This window comes from Somniosus microcephalus, chromosome 25 (assembly GCF_052327205.1).
Source record: "Somniosus microcephalus isolate GS21.2 chromosome 25, FLI_Smic_1.0, whole genome shotgun sequence".
Classification (NCBI taxonomy): domain Eukaryota; kingdom Metazoa; phylum Chordata; class Chondrichthyes; order Squaliformes; family Somniosidae; genus Somniosus; species Somniosus microcephalus.
In genome coordinates, this window is record NC_141011.1 from 32,300,504 (window position 1) to 32,317,449 (window position 16,946).

At 48.4% G+C, this 16,946-nt stretch overlaps 1 protein-coding gene across 1 annotated transcript in view; it reads left to right on the forward strand.

The window, feature by feature from the left end:
* LOC147100641 (arf-GAP with coiled-coil, ANK repeat and PH domain-containing protein 3-like) overlaps nt 1–16,946 on the forward strand; it is a 378,922-nt gene that overhangs the window by 258,485 nt on the left and 103,491 nt on the right. The window contains exons 6-7 of the mRNA XM_085967110.1: nt 6,741–6,924; nt 16,618–16,662. Coding sequence (XP_085823236.1) covers nt 6,741–6,924; nt 16,618–16,662 — 229 coding nt within the window. The remainder of the gene's footprint in view (nt 1–6,740; nt 6,925–16,617; nt 16,663–16,946) is intronic.

Here is a 16,946-nt window from a genome sequence, read left to right on the forward strand (position 1 = left end):
GGATTTGTTTTCATTAGAGCAAAGGAGGTTGAGGGGTGATTTGATAGAGGTGTACAAGATTATGACGGGTTTGGATAGGCTAGACGGGGAAAGGCTGTTCCCACTAGTTGATGGCACAAGGACTAGGGGACACAGATTTAAGGTTTTGGGGCAAGAGATACAGGGGGGATGTGAGGAAAACTTTTTTATGCAGCGAGTGGTGATGACCTGGAACTCGCTGCCGACGGAAGTGGTGGAAGCGGAGACACTCTGTGTTTTCAAGGGGAGACGGGATAGGCACTTGAGGGAAATAAACTTGCAGGGCTACGGGGATAGAGCGGGGGAATGGGACTGACTGGATTGCTCTACGGAACCGGCACGGACCCGATGGGCAGAATGGCCTCCTTCTGTGCCATTATGACTCTATGGATAGTGATTAGGAGAGGAACACCAGGCTGGTTCTCCCCTTAAACTCGGGCACTAAGGCACATTGTAGCACACCTTTCACTGGCCCGACTGAGATCAGCTCAATCTAGTTTGTAAGCAATGTGTCAGGTTGGGTTGCCAACTCTGGCTGGAGATATTCCTGAAGGCTTCATCACATGACTTGCTGCCTCCAACTGCCCCGCCCCTCTCGCGCCATTGGTCACCCAACACGTCCATCCTCATGGCGCAAGGCCTACCCACACCAATTGGATGATCCGTGACTGTGTCTCAAACAGCCTTTATTTTACCATCTTCCAATATTTTCATAACTAATAAACAGAAGTATTCAAAGAAAATGGAAATAAAAACCACTTTTTTTTCATTGCCCCAATGATTTTTCTCCCTATGTTTTTGCTGGCAGCAATGTCCTGGAGATTAACCTTCAATGCCTGGAGACTCCGGGCCAAGCCTGGAGGGTTGGCGACCCTAGTGTCAGGTCCTAGCCCCTGAGAGCTGTGTCTCAATTGACAGTGGAGGCGACTGTACATAGTCGAGGCTGCCGCGGCTTTGCACTCGGAGCGGAGTTCAGTGCGGGACTATCATGAGGACTTTAGCATGATAATCCTGCCATTGAAACCGGCCTGTAAACCAGCAGAAGCACCCCTGCAGGAGTCGCTGCATTCAGAGAATACCCTTCCGGACTTGCTGAAAATCAGTGCAATATTTTCTCCGTTAATGCAGCCCTTTCAGAGAATGATTTGGTTTCGCTTTGTTAATATTGAGCTGACCGTGTCAGTTCTATCTCCCGCACTTCTGCCCTCACCCCTGCCCCTCCCTCCCGGAACCACGATAGGGTTCCCCTTGTCCTCACCTTTCACCCCACCAGCCTCCACATTCAACGGATCATCCTCCAGCATTTCCGCTACCTCCAAAGTGATCCCACCACCAAATGCATCTTCCCCTCCCCTCCCCTTTCAGCATTCCGCAGGGACCGCTCCCTCCGAGACACCCTAGTCCACTCCTCTATCACCCCAAACAGCCCTTCCTCTTCGCCTGGCACCTTCCCGTGCAAGCGGAGGAGATGTAACACCTGCCCCTATACCTCCCCCCTTCCCACTGTCCAGGGCCCCAAACACCCCTTCCAGGTGAAACAGCGATTTACTTGTACTTCTCGCAATCTAGTATACTGTATTCGCTGCTCACGATGCGGTCTCCTCTACATTGGGGAGACCAAACGCAGATTGGGTGGCCGCTTTGCGGAACACCTCCGTTCAGTCCGCAAGGGTGACCCCGAGCTTCCGGTCGCCTGTCATTTTAATTCACCGCTCCATTCCCACTCGGACCTCACCGTCCTTGGCCTCTTGAATTGTTCCACGGAAGCTCAACGTAAACTCGAGGAACAGCACCTCATCTTCCGATTAGGCAGTCTGCAGCCTTCCGGACTCAACATCGAGTTCAACAATTTCAGATCATAAGCTCGGCCCCCATTTCATTTTCTCTTGTAATTGTTCCACTCCTTTCCCCCCCCCCCCTTTCCTTTTGTTTCTCTCTCTACCTGGCAGCTATCTTTTGCCCTGCCAGTACACTTTACACCTAATCCCAGCCTATTACCATCTCGTCTAGCTTCTAATCTCTTTTACTTCTTTTGTTTCTTTTATTCTTTTGTCCGATCGCAGCCCTGCCTTCGATCTAGTTTCTTTTCTTTCCAGTTTTGAAGAAGGGTCCAACCCGAAACGTCAACTCAAATTTCTCTCCACGGATGTTGCCTGACCTGCTGAGTTTTTCCAGCATTTTCTGTTGTTATTAATGAGCAAATGGTGGACTGAAGAGCTCACATCTGATTGCAGCAATGCTAATGCTCCTGGGCCTCGGGGGTTGGGAGCTGTGCTTTTTGAATGTTAAGAGGAATGCACTTTGGCAGGATTAACCTGAGCTGCTAATGTGATATTTTGAATTTAGCGAGGCACAAATCAAATGAATGGGTGGCAGTGCTTCTTCTGGGAAGCAGGTGGTTGCCATGGCAGCCTTGAATTGCCTGAGCACAGCAGCAGCAGCCATGGGGGAGGGGTGCAGTTGACCTCTGCTCGTTTCCTGTATGCTAATTTCACGTGAGATTTCAAGTTGATCCGCTGAAGCTCTGTTGACCATCAGCAGAATTCAGTGGCACCCCTTAAACCACCGGGTTAACTTGTTCAGCACTGAAACCTACTGGGGAAAGTGATGCCTATGAACAAGCAAGGGTTATGTGGAGAGTAAGGCTTCATTCCCAGTTGAAGTATATTGTTAAACTCGGCTGCCCGTATCCTAACTCACACCAAGTCACCTGTGCTCACTGACTGACCTACTTTGGCTCCTGGTCTGACAACGTCTCGATTTTAAAATTACCATCCTTGTTTTCAAATCCCTCCATGGCCTCGCCCCTCCCTATCTCTGTAGCCTTCTCCAGCCCTACAACCCTCCGAGGTCTCTGCGCTCCTCCAATTCTGGCCTCTTGCGCATCCCCGATTTTAATCGCTCCACCATTGGCGGCCGTGCCTTCAGCTGCCCGGGCCCTAAGCTCTGGAATTCCCTGTGCGTGTCAGCTGTGGCTCAGTGGGCCGCACCCTCTCCTCTGAGTCAGAAGGTTGTGGGTTCAAGTCCCACTCCAGAGACTTGAGCACAAAAATCTAGGCTGACTCTCCAGTGCAGTGCTGAGGGAGTGCTGCACTGTCGGAGGTGCCGTCTTTCGGATGAGATGTTAAACCGAGGCCCCATCTGTTCCCTTGGGTGGACGTAAAAGATCCCATGGTACTGCTTTGAAGAAAAGTAGGGCAGTTCTCCCCGGTGTCCTGGCCAATATTGATCCCTAAATCAACATCATTAAAACAGATTATCTGGTCATTATTACATTGCTGTTTGTGGGAGCTTGCTGTGCGCAAATTGGCTGCTGCGTTTCCTACATTACAACAGTGACTAAACTTCAAAAAGTACTTAATTGTCTGTAAAACACTTTGGGACGTCCGGTGGTCATGAAAGGCGCTATATAAATGCAAGTCTTTCTTTTTAAACCTCTCCGCCTCTCTACCTCTCTCTCCTCCTTTAAGTTGCTGCTTAAAACCTACCTCTTTGACCAAGCTTTTGGTCATCTGTCCTAATATCTGTTTGGTGTCGGTTTCTGTCTGATGGTGCTTCTGTGAAGCACCTTGGGACGTTTTACTACATCAAAGGTATTATGTAAATGTAAGTTTTTGTTGAGCTATCCCCAATCCAGTTTTTGACCGGTCCCGTCTGGGTTTTTGAGTGCGGCCTCCTGAAATTTCTAAGCTGATAGGCAGACACCTGCTTGGCGGGTTTGTCGGCAGTGAGTTGGTGGGACCGTCCAACCGACCTGTCCCTGACCCTGGCCTGGTGAATTTCCCGGGTTCAGTCTAATTGAAATATTTGGACCGCGCTCCCAGCGGTATTCCCAACTACTCTTCGGAGTTCGCCGTGGGTGGGGGGGGGGGGGGGAGAATGGGGGGCAAGGGTGGGAAATAGCCACTGGTGCAGGAGATAGATGCCTGCAGCATCTTAAAGGGCCAGGCAGTCTCGGATTTAAAATGAATTGGGCTGCCTGCTCTGAATTGGAAAATTCCATTAGCAAATTGTTAACCCGTTGCTCTGCATTGCCTTTTTTGTGCCTTTTTTCGGGCACTGATGTGATTGCTGGTATTGTGCTTCCCCCGGACGTGCGGTGATTGGTGGCATTGTTAGAGTCTGGTGTTGGTAATGAGGTAGTGACGGAGGATGTGACCTGATGCCACTCCATCACTAGCGCCTAATTCGACTCTGCTTACCCGTATGTGGGCAAGTGCATTCCATGTCCGAAGCCACACCCGGCAGAAAATGCATCAAATGGGCAGGGATCTAGCGCTATGGATCGTTGACAAATTTTCTGTCCCCCACAGAGGCAAATTTTCAACTGCGATGAAGAATACCAGGGGGCGCAAGTTAAATTAGAAAGTTTGAAATAGGAAGGGAAGCCAGGCAGAACTTTTTCCAAAAAAAGTAACCGATTTGTAGAATAGTTATCAGCGAAGATTGTTGAAGTGAGGGGTGCAGATGGATCCAAGGGATTGAAAAGATAGGTTGAGTAGGAAAAAGAACAAGGTTTTGACACAAACGCTGGGCTATTGAAAGTCCTCCTTGTCTTACATAGAAACACAGAAGATAGGAGCAGGAGTAGGCCATTCGGCCCCTCGAGCCTGCTCCGCCATTCAATGAGATCATGGCTGATCATCCAAACTCAGTACCCTCTCCCTGCCTTCTCCCCATATCCCTTGATCCCTTTAGCCTCAAGAAATATATCGAACTCCTTCTTGAATATATTTAGTGAATTGGCCTCAACTGCCCTGTGTGTCAGAGAATTCCACAGGTTCACCACTCTCTGGGTGAAGAAATTCCTCCTCATCCCAGTCCTAAATGGCTTACCCCTTATCCTTAGACTGTGACCCCTGGTTTTGGACTCCCCGGCCATCGAGAACATCCTTCCTGCATCTAGTCTGTCTAGTCCTGTTAGAATTTTATAGGTTTCGATGTACCTTTCTTGTACCCTCTACGGCCACTGTTCCCAGGATTTGTAGGGCTTCTGCTTCTTACGGTGTTGAGGGTGGACGCGGGGGAATCCTCCTCCTTTGTCTTCTCCCGCGCTCAGGGCAGAGTACGTTAGACGGACCAGTTGTCCTGATGACGTGCAGTGAGATCAAGCAGCCCACAGTGGGTGTGATAACAGGCACATGCACCACGCAGCTACATTAATTGGGCGGGTTATTTTGGGATGAATACATGCAGAGCTGTAAGCGGAGGGACCGTTCCTCATAGGAACACAAACTGCATCCTGCAGTATAACCAGCTTTTGTGGTAAGCTTGAAAGTCATGTAACACGAGGGAGGGGAGGCACTGTATGATACAGGTTAAAAAAAGGAAGTAAGACTTGCATTTATATAGCGCCTTTCACAACCTCAGGATGTCCCAAAGCGCTTTACAGCCAATGAAGTACCTTTGAAGTGTATTCACTGTTTTAATGTAGGAAACGCAGCAGCCAATTTGCGCACAGCAAGCTCCCACAAACAGCAATGTGATAATGACCAGATAATCTGTTTTAGTGATGTTGGTTGAGGGATAAAAATTGGCCAGGACACCGGGGAGAACTCCCCTGCTCTCTGTCAAATTAGTGCCGTGGGATCTTTTACGTCCACCCGAGAGGGCAGACGAGGCCTCGGTTTAATGTATCCGCAGTCTGATGATAATGTACTGCATTTTCAGCGTTTTACTAGACCAGAATTGGCAGTGAATTCGTTCCAATTATTTCCTTACAGTACACTGGAGGCGCACGGACTGGGGTGGATGTAGCTGAGAACATGTGGCTGGGGTAGCATGAGTAGATCCGTCGCCAACGACCCGCTCACGAAGGTTGTTAGAGTGGACAGTGGCGGCTTGATCCCTTAAACAAGGGGCAGGGAATCCAAGGAAAGGGAAGCCACTGCCGGTCACAGAGAGAACTGTACCGTCCGATTCATTGGCGTTACCCTCCCAGTCTCAGATTAGAAAAGATTGAATTGTGTAATCGGATAGAATCAGAGCGTTGTCTCATAGGAGAAGGTTTCATTCGGGCTGTGCTACAAAGAGAGCCACAGATGCTTTTAAGTTGGGAGTGAGTTTTTTTTCTCCGCTTTAATACAGTGTGCATTTATATTGAAGCCATGGACGACACTTGTGCCAAATGCTCAGTGTGTGCCCGACATCCTGCACACTGGCATGTCATGACTTTGCACTTGTTGCCATTTGTTGATAGGTGCAGTTTTTAACGGTCCTTTAACGCATGAAGCCCCATCCAAAACATAATGCTTCCTTCGATAACTATACGGAAGTTTTGTCCCCCATTTTATTCCCCAGCTTTCTCTTTCTCCCTTCCCCCCCTCCTCACCCCGTGGTACCAGTCCCTCAGGCCTTTGGCTGCCCTCTGGTGCCTCGCCCTAGCGGCCATTCTTTATGAGTCTGGACCTCGGCGATGAGTGGCACGGGCTGTTTCACCGTGTGGGGCATCACATCCAAGCCCACTCCTGTCCCTCATCCAGCATCTAATTGAATCCACTTTCATCCACGATTATTTGGTTAAGTTCGGTTAATCTTACTTGAGCCTCACCGGAGGGAAAGTTGGGTTCTTCCCCCTGGATTGCACCTGGCTGTAATTTGGTTTAAGTGTTTCGGAATTAGATATTTTCACGTAGGAGCTGGGCCTGCCCCTTTAAATTCCTCTATTCAGCCCATTCCCCCCCAGATCGAGTAACGGTACGTTTGTTTTTTTTTAAATACAGAGATGTTCGGAAGTTCAAGGAGACCAAGAAGCATTTTGATAAGGTCAGAGAGGACATGGACCTGGCATTGATCAAAAACGCTCAGGCCACTCGTAACAAAACGCACGAGGTGGAGGAGGCCACGGGGACGCTGACCATGACACGGAAATGCTTCAGGCACTTGGCACTCGATTACGTCCTTCAGGTATGGAAAAAAAAAAGGCAAAGAACCCAGGGCCTCGGGAGATGCTGTAAAGCCTCCACTACCCGGGTCAGCCGGGGGGGGGGTCGGAAGAACCCAAAGGGCTTTGTTCCGTTACCAGGAACCTCCCCATCCAAAGGTCAGAGTGACAAGTTTGCTGTCGAAACAGAGCAATCTTACTGTGTGAACTGGGTCCGTCTGCAGCATTGGTGCAAAGAGCTTGGCCTTCGCACCAATACTTGGCGCAAACTTGTGGAGTGTGACCCCCATCCCCCCCAGGGCTGTTCAGACCAGGGTGGGCCCGAGCTTGACTGCTAACCTGTGCTGAGTGAGCTGATCTAAGTCAGCCGGCCTGCTGCAATCAGACACACAATCACTGGACGAGGGGAGGGGGAAAATATCAGTCAGAGTTCCCACTCCTGATCGCTTTCCGGTGGCCTGTGATAGAAAGTTAGGTCGTGGACATTGGAGAAAGGAAGCGTCAGGCCCGGCTGTGATGGCGCCCGTAGCTGAATAGCCTGCCCAACATTCATTGTGCCGACCTACACGTGCGGCCTTAGTGCCTGTCGGACCAGGAGTCAGTTCCTCCGGGAAAGGAGAGGAGAAAACTGGAGGAGAAACGGGATCTCGAGGGAGATATTTCCCCCGTTGCAATCAGTGAAAGTTGATGTGCGACTTACAGCAAAGCTACTTGTCACCAGCTAGGGACCCACCTGTGGAGAGAGTGAGGTAATGGACAACCATAAAGTACATGAAAGCGGCTAGCATGACACAAGCTAAGCCTTCGGTTGCAACAACGATAGAACCAAGCAGGGTTGCCGCGAGTGCAAACGTGTCAGCTCATTAAATCGCTGCACTAATCTTTCTGCCTGGCTTCCAGCCACCACTTCACAGCATTTCTGGTATTGTCCTCCCATCGTGAAGTGATTTGAGCGCTTATGGTTTGTTGTGAAATTCGGGCGAAAGGCCAAAGCCCACAGTGTAGGAGCCCCCACCAGGAACAGCGTGGGCGGGAGGATGAGGTAAATCGGGAAGTAGCGATCAGGTGAGGCTAAGCCTGGGTTTCGAAACGCTGAAAATGTGTAGGAGGAAGGAGAGACTGAAGGAGGTCCGGGGGACGGATTAAGTTGGAGTAGAAAGTGTGCAATGAACAGAGAGAATCACAGTGCGGGGCTTCACTCCATTCCATTGCTGTCATGTGATCTGCTGTCATGTGATCAGTGGCCATGGCGAGGGAGTGCCCAGAAACAGATGGCTAAGGTATGTTGGGTTGTTGTTGGGTATCTCAGGACAGCAACGCTGTCCCTGCCAGGTCTCTGCAATGGCTGGACGTGCGCCAGAGATTGTGCAGTGTTAAGGCTCACCACCCCCCACTCCCAGTAGTTGCAGGGGCGACAGGGCCTGCGGCTGCTCCAGCACAGGACTCGGCTGCCAGTGAGCAAGGGCGAGCTCAACCCCAAGGCACCGTGTGAGCACGTTCCATTGCCCAGGGCTGGAAAGGATGCCTTGGCTTGGAGACTTGCTCATTCAAATAAACAGAACTGAATCACACGATTAAAATGTTTTTTGCGGGAGACATTCTCCATACAGCTGATGAGGAAACTCTTGAGCCTTGGCACGACAGCTGTTGGACGGTATTACGGGGAAGCTGGGTGTAGGAACACATTGCTCTATGTCGGGGGTTTGGTGTTACCATCATTCGGTTGCAGAGAGGCAAAGAGTTGCTGCTGTAGCTCTGCAGCTCTAACTGGTGAAGCAGCCTTTCAGAGGGATATAGTGTGGGCCATGCTGCGGGCAGCCCTTTTATAGTGAGCTGTGTTGCTCAACATGCGTTCCTGAGGAGTCCTGGTACCTTCTAGTTTAGGGCTCAAACCCACGTTTGTCCAAAGACCAACTATATAGGAATACATCGGATATACGGCACAGAAAAAGGCCCTTCGGCCCAACCAGTCCATGCCGGCGTTTATGCTCCACTCGAGCCTCCTCCCGTCTTTCCTCATCTAACTCTATCAGCATAACCCTCTATTCCCTTCTCCCTCATATGCTTGTCTAGCCTCTCCTTAAATGCATCTACACAGGCAAAGTCTCAGAATAAGGGGTCGGCCGTTTAGGACTGAGATGAGGAGGAATTTCTTCACTCGGAGGGTTGTGAATCTTTGGAATTCTCTGCCCCAGAGGGCTGTGGATGCTGAGTCGTTCAGTATCTTCAAGGCTGAGATCGAGAGATTGTTGGACTCATGGGGAATCAAGGGATGTGGGGATCGGGCGGGAAAGTGGAGTTGAAGTCGATGATCAGCCATGATCTTATTGAATGGCGGAGCAGGCTCGAGGGGACGTATGGCCTACTCCTGCTCTTACTACTTATGTTCTTATTTTCTTATACTATTTGCTTCAACCGTTCCCTGTGGTGGTGAGTTCCACGTTCTCATCACTCTTTGGGTAAAGATGTTTCTTCTGAATTCCCTATTGAATTTCTTGGTGACTATCTTATATTGATGGCCTCTAGTTATGCTCGTCCCCACAAGTGGAAACATTCTCTCTGTATCCACTCTATCAAAACCTTTCATAATTTTAAAGACCTCTAGTCGGTCACCCCTCAGACCCAGCCTGTTCATCCTTTCCTGATAGGAATAACCACGCATTTCTGGTACCATCCTTGTATGTCTTCTATAGTGCCTCTAGTGACTATATTGCTTGTTGGGGAGGTTGGTGGGGACTTTGGGGAGTTGAGATGCCTCCAAGATGAAGATTGGAACCAAGTCGGTAATCCGATAGCTGAGCCAGACAGGTCCGCAGTACTCCAGGGCAGTGATTATTGACCAGCCAGCCAGCACATTAATGGTCCGTACCCGGAGCAGCTCACCTGCCGCAGGGACCTGACTCTTCCCACTCAGCTCCAGATAGCCCTGAAAACTAATACCCTAATGGATTAGGTGGCTGAGCAGAGAAAAGCTTATCAGTGCTCTGTTTACACTCCATTACTGTTCCTGTACACATTCGGGGCTTCTAAATCTTGGCTGTGCCGAGATTCTCCGGATTTAGGTAAATGAGGTGCGTCCCTCTGGGGAGAGAGTGTGAACTCAATGTCGGGCAAACAGAAATTGTACAGGTGTCCGTTTCTCACTAGCTTGGCTTGGAGATGCGTAAACACAGTGATGGGTTTTTGCACGTGTCAGACACCCAGCTGCCCAGTGAAAAGGGGAGATGACATTGGTTTGGAAAACCGAGAGCTGGTAATGGGAAAAGTGCTACACCTCGAATTACCACATGATGGCAGCAAATACACATGTTCTTGATCTTTCATTTCGTCCCAGTAGACACTTTAATGTTGTGCATTAGAATTTCAGAAATGATATTTAATGCTGAGATATTTTCTAACTTAGATGAAGGAGAGAGCCCTCGTTTAAAAAAAGGGGACAATGAATCATCCTCATTATCTCCGACATCCTCCTGCGTATTTATGTCTTTCTGCTGACTTCACTGAATTGATTTTCCATGAACAGTGAGTGCTGACACTATCAGAATTGACTGTCAGAAGCACTTGATCCTGACATTAAAAATCAATGGAATCAAAAGCTAAAGCTCCTCCCACCTCACGAAACAAGGTCAAGCCTAATGCCTGCTGCTGAGAGAGTTTCCTATTTTATTCCCTATTTGGTTTCAGTAGAATCTTGCCGCACAGAAGGAGACCGACCATTCGGCCCATCATGCCTGCTCTTCGAAAGAGTCATCAATTAGTCCCGCTCTTTCCCCATAGCCCTGCCAATTTTTCCTTTTCTAGAATATATCCAACTTTTTGAAAGTTACTATTGAATCTGCTTCCACCGACCGCCCTTTCAAGCAGAGCATTCCAGATCATAACAACTCGCTGCATTAATAAAAAAAACCTCCTCATCTCCCCTCTGGTTCTTTTGCCAATTATCTTAAAATTTCCATTTTCCCCAAAGAACATTATGCGAATGATTAGAAGTACAAGGAATCATGCCAGGTCTGCCTGACTGGAGCTAACGGGCCCTGAATATTCACACGGTTTGCATTTTGGAAAGTGTGTTCATTTCTATTTGAAAGTGACATGCCGCGTGTGTGTGTGCCAATTGAAGGCAAGTACGGGACGGGCACTAAAGTGATTGGAGTCAAATTCCCACCTCAGTTCCAGCGACGTAACCGTATCTTTTTAATGAAAGATGAACAGGAATGAGACTTTGTTCAAAAACGCAATGTAGCTGATAATGTGCATTAAATCAGTGCAGCCCCGGTCCTGTTTCGGATCAATCTGTGAGATCTATTTCCGCTGGGTGGCCAATATTATCTCCTTGGAATCAGCTGGGGCCATGCATCGGGCTACATGCCTTCCGTTAGGTGGGACCGTACGCTGGACGGATCAAAGAGGGGGCCAGGAGTGGGAGATATTTTAATAAGAGCTGGATAAGGTTCAGGATAAACACATCTCACCTAGGACTCGGGGGACACAGGTTTAAGATTGAAGATTTTTGGGGCAAGAGATACAGGGGGGATGTGAGGGAAAACTTGTTTACGCAGCGAGTGGTGAGGACCTGGAACTCGCTGCCGACGGAAGTGGTGGAAGCGGAGACACTCAATGTTTTCAAGGGGAGGCTGGACAGGCACTTGAGGGAAATAAACTGGCAGGGCTATGGGGATAGAGCGGGGGAATGGGACTGATTGGGATTGCTCTACAGAGAGCTGGCACGGGCTCGATGGGCCGAATGGCCTCCTTCTGTGCGGTTATGACTCTAGGAGTAAATGGAGGGAAATTATGCCAGAATAATTCATGCTCTACATTTTACAACACAAGCACGCGTGCGGTATCCGTGTGTGCTATTCTGCTGCTGGTGAGTGTTAAGCCTCAATGTGCAGCCCTGAGGCGGCAGTGCATTGATTGAAATACTGCTCCTGGGATTCAATAACGGTTTCGGTGCTGAACTACTCATTTTTGTTTAAAATCCCTGATTCTTTCTCCGCTTCTCAGCTGAAAGTTGAAACTTAGGTTGATTGGCTATGATAAAAATTGACCCTTAGTGTTAGGGGTATTAAATACGTGGGGTTATGGGGATCGGGTGGGATATGTGTCGGTGCAGGCTCGATGGGCCGAAATGGCCTCTATCTGCACTGTGGGGTTTCTGTGAGAGTGCGAAGCAGGGAGCAGTACAGGGGCTGGTCTCGCAGCGCTGACCACAGCTTCAATTCTGGGAGTAAGAATTCTCTTAACATGGGGTTTCTGTGATTCTGTGATTAACAATTTGCCTGATGCAAAATTAAATATCGCCACCATTCCTTCACTCTGCAGTGCAAGACACCCCCGCCATCTCTAAATGTTTCCACATTTCTTTGACTCCCTTTTAACTTCCTCTATGTATACGAAAGCCCTGCTATTTCCCTTTCTATTGACCACCAGGCTTCTTCATTGCTCCCTCTTACCCTTCTGTTTCCCTTTCTATACCGTTTATATTTCTCATGTTCTGTATCATCTCACTATATGAACCATCTGGCTCTTTTTTAAATCTAACATTGCTAGCATCACTCCATTCTGTGTGACAACCCTTTTACTCCTAGGATGAATGTACTTAACCTGGGCCTTATCCATCTCTTATTTAAATATCTCCCACTCCGCCTCCGCTGTTTGAGCTGTCATTTCTTCCCCCAACCTATTAATCTGGGCCGGGCCACCTTTCATTCCCCTGAAATTGGCTAATTTGCAGCCCAGGACCTTTTATCTCTGACACTTTTTAAACCGCCTTTCAACGTGAATCTAATTAGATTATGGTCGCTGTTTCTTCGTGTTCTACCTTTAGGTTGATTCCCTGTTCTCCTTTGTTACCCAGAACCAGATCTAACGCTGCATCCTTCCTTGGCGGACATGCAACACACAGAGCAAGCAAACTGCCCCGGCTGCATTCTCAGAACCCCTCCCCGTGTTGACAGCAAGCGTTTGTGTTATCCCAGTCTAACCTCGTGTAGTTAAAGTTCCCTTAATTACAACTCTATTCACAGGGCTGTGGATGCTCAGTCGTTGAGTATATTCACGAGGGAGATCGATAGATTTTTGGACTCTAGGGGAATCAAGGGATATGGGGATAGTGTGGGAAGGGGGAGTTGATGCAGAAGATCAGCCCTGATCCTATTGAACGGCGGAGCAGGCTCGAGGGGCCTTATGTTCTTATGTACTCCAAACCTCTCTAAATTGCCTAAAAATCTCACCTTTGATTTATGTCCTACTATTCAGTGATCTATAATGTTCTCCCAACAGATCCCTTACTATTTTGTAGTTCTACCCAGACTGACTCTGAGGTCCCACCTCAATAAAAACTGTCCTCTCTATGGCTGTAATTGTGTATTTAAATAATAAGACCGCCCGTCCTCCCTTTTTTCTGTCTCTATCTCTCCTTAAAATATTATTGCTGGGAATATTTACTTCCAAGTCTCACTGTGACCGAGGCCAAGTTTAGTGCCTCTAGTATTCCAACTTTATAACTAACGATTTGCATATTTGCTTCTAAACACTGCAAACCTGACCCATTCACAGCCCTCGGTGCCCTTTAGCCTTCTATCTATTCGTATTCCCTTCAGTATTCGGTTCTTATTATACTCTTTAACTTCTCTCTCTATCCGGATGTACGTCTCTCAATGCCTCACCTTTTTACTTTTTTACTTGCAGGAGCTTACTTTTTTTTAGACTGCTTCACCCTTATTCTTAATGTGCTCTCAGATTTGCCTCCTCCCTCCCCATGCCAGTATAAATCCCCCCTCCCACTGCGCTAGTGTAGATGAAGCCCTTCTCCTCTGTGGAACCCATTCCAGCTCCCGACACATCGACATTGAATTTACAGCAGAGAAACAGGCCATTCGGCCCAACTGGTGCATACTGGTGCTTGTGCTCCACAGAGGCCTCCTCCCATCTTACTTCATCTCACCCTATCAGCACACCCTATTCCTTTCTCCCTCATGTACTTAATTAGCTTCCCCTTAAATGCATCAATGTTATTCACCTCAACCACTCCTTGTGGTAGCGCATTCTACCTTCTAACCACTCTCAGACATCTGAAACTCTTCCTTCTACACCATCTGTCACATCGCTGGGTATAATCTGACATCGTGGACACAAAACCCAATCAGAGCCTCACTCAGCAGATTCCTATTTATTTTGAGAGATATAAAACACAATACTGGCCTATATGCCAATTGATGTTTGTACAATTGATATTAGTGTTGTGAACTGTTCTGGGCACCACACCTTAGGAAGGATATACTGGCCTTGGAGGGAGTGCAGCGTAGGTTTACCAGGATGATACCTGGACTCTAAGGGTTAAGTTACGAGGAGAGATTACACAAATTAGGGTTGAATTCCCTGGAATTTAGAAGGTAAAGGAGTGATCTGATCGAAGTTTTCAAGATATTCAGGGGAACTGATAGGGTAGATAGAGAGAAACTATTTCCACTGGTTGGGGATTCTAGGACTAGGGGGCATAGTCTAAAAATTAGAGCCAGACCTTTCAGGAGTGAAATTCAGAAACACTTCTACACACAAAGGGTGGTAGAAGTTTGGAACTCTCTTCCGCAAGCGGTAATTAATTCTAGATCAATTGTTAATTTTAAATCTGAGATGGATAGCTTTCTGTGAACCAAAGGTATTAAGGGGTATGGGGCAAAGGCGGGTATATGGAGTTAGGTCGCAGAGCAGCCATGATCTCATTGAATGGCGGTACAGGCTCGAGGGGGCTGAATGGCCTCCTCCTGTTCCAATGCTCCTGTACAATTGCTGTTTAAGTTCAGTTTCAACAGTTTGCCACTTGATGGAGCTGCAATACTCCCACAGAAGTCTTTCCCTGCCTGCAATCCACTGGTGTTCGATGGTGGGAAAGGGTCCTGGAATCATTCAGCTGTGTCACAAGAGGCTTTTACACAAAAAGAGATTGCACTGTCAAAAATGTCATATTACTACATCACTGCTCCCCATCAACAGTGAATTTTGCTCTGAGTTTGTGCACATCATGTATATGAGTGTGTGTATTAGACAGCAGGTGCTGCTCAATATATGCATTAACTCGTGCGTTAGTATTGTGTTACTAACCACATGAGTTGCTTTGCAGGAGCCTTACTCAGCTCCCCCACACATTCAAACTCAGTGGGGTAAAAATTGGGTAGCGCCCCCTTCGCCGTCCTGAAAGAGTTTGCGCCCCCGTGGCCGATTTTCCCAGGCAGCGCCCCGAGAGGGAGGAGGGGCGCTGCTAGAAAGCGTCCCGCATCTCTCTCGAGGTGCTGCGAGCCAATATTGTGGCGCTATGTTGGTGCATCGCGTCGCGGTACTACAGGCCTTCCTCCCCTTATTAAAGGGGCAGGGCCTAGCACAGCCGGGCCACCAGGGATCAGGGAGTGCCGGCAAACGAGCCTGGCACTTGGGCTCACGGAGAGCAGCCGGCACCCCGCGTGGGGGCTTCACGGGGGCTGGGACAGCAACGGGGGCAGGTGCAGACAGGCGGCCAGCAACAAAAATGGCCGCCCGCCACCTTCCCTTTAACTAGCGCTGGCGGTAACTCTGGGGGCGCCACCCAATATTACAGCCGGGGCGCGAGCGGGGTGCTGCATACGGCGAAGATGTCATCGCCGGCGGCACAGCGCCGCTGCTAACCTCCCGCTGAATTTCGTGGGAGGTGTTAGCGGCGCCACGTCCAGACGCTAGTTGATTTGCACCCCGTTAGCGCTCTTAGGGCGCTAACTGGAGGAGCAAATCAACCGAATTTTTCCCCCAGTCACTCTTCCAAATTAGCTGACTTGATGCCATCACCTCTCTGAATTAAACATTTAAAAAAGTGGAGGGGGGAGGGGGTGGGGCTGGTCACGGGGAAAGGCCTGAATTAGATAAAGAGGAATAAGATGTTCAAATTAATGGAATTAGTTTCCTGTTTGAGTTTTAAAGGATCGCGTGTAGAGCTCCCCTATTTAAACAGGCACCATCTTCATATCACAGTGCTTGTCGAAGCTCCTGTTTGTTTACAAACACACAGCGCAATGTTAGGCTGCACCACATTGCTGCATATAATGTCCGTGTGACAGACATGGTCCCGGCTCCCCTGATAGATATGGTCTGCCTCTCCCGAAACAATACAGTTGTAAAAGATTTTTCTCTTCAAGAAGGTACTCATTTAACATACTTTGAAATCCTATGAACCATATTTGGACTGTGTTTCCGACCGGTTAGGATAAGCAATTAATTCAAACCACACATGACTGTGAATTATTATTGTAAAATGTACACCTCATTGTTCTGAACAGGCCTTACAGTGAATATAAAATAATCACCTGTCACTATCTACACCAGGCCTTTCTCTACTCCACTGTTACATTATTCCCTCTTTGTCTGGGGTATAGGCAGCCAATCTTCGGTTCTCCATAGCAACAAAGGGTTCAGCCTGGATGCCTTCTTGGTGGCATTGTCTAGACAGCACGGCGCTGTTGGCAGGTTTAACATGAGCTGTGCAGCAACGATCAATCAAATAGTCGGGGCTGACAGTAAAACAGGGAGCACCAATACCAGCTAACAGCAAAACAGGTATTAGCACCAAACAACAGTAAAACAGGGACCATGAATGCTAACTGATGGTGGCAGAGCTCACAATACCTGCTACTGAGCCAGCAATCAGTGCCAGCGCATTGACTCATGATCTTATCTGCTTTTTTTAGATTAACGTTCTTCAGGCAAAGAAGAAGTTTGAAATATTAGATGCGGTAAGACTGACTTCCTTTGCTCACTTGCTATTTGTAGGAGTCTCGGATCACTCCTGCCACCTCCCTTCTGTGTCCTTTAAGGTAAATGTTGCAGTATCTTCAACAGCAGGATTAAGAAGTTCCCACTTTGATTGTCAGATTTTCTACATTTTGAAACCTTTTCCCTCTTCCTTTCCTTTGTAAACTGGATTTTGCGCAGAATGTTTAAAAAAATCTTACATAAAACAGTGATTGTTACAAATTAAAGCTGGCAGATCACAGCTCCAGAATGGAACTCGGGCAGA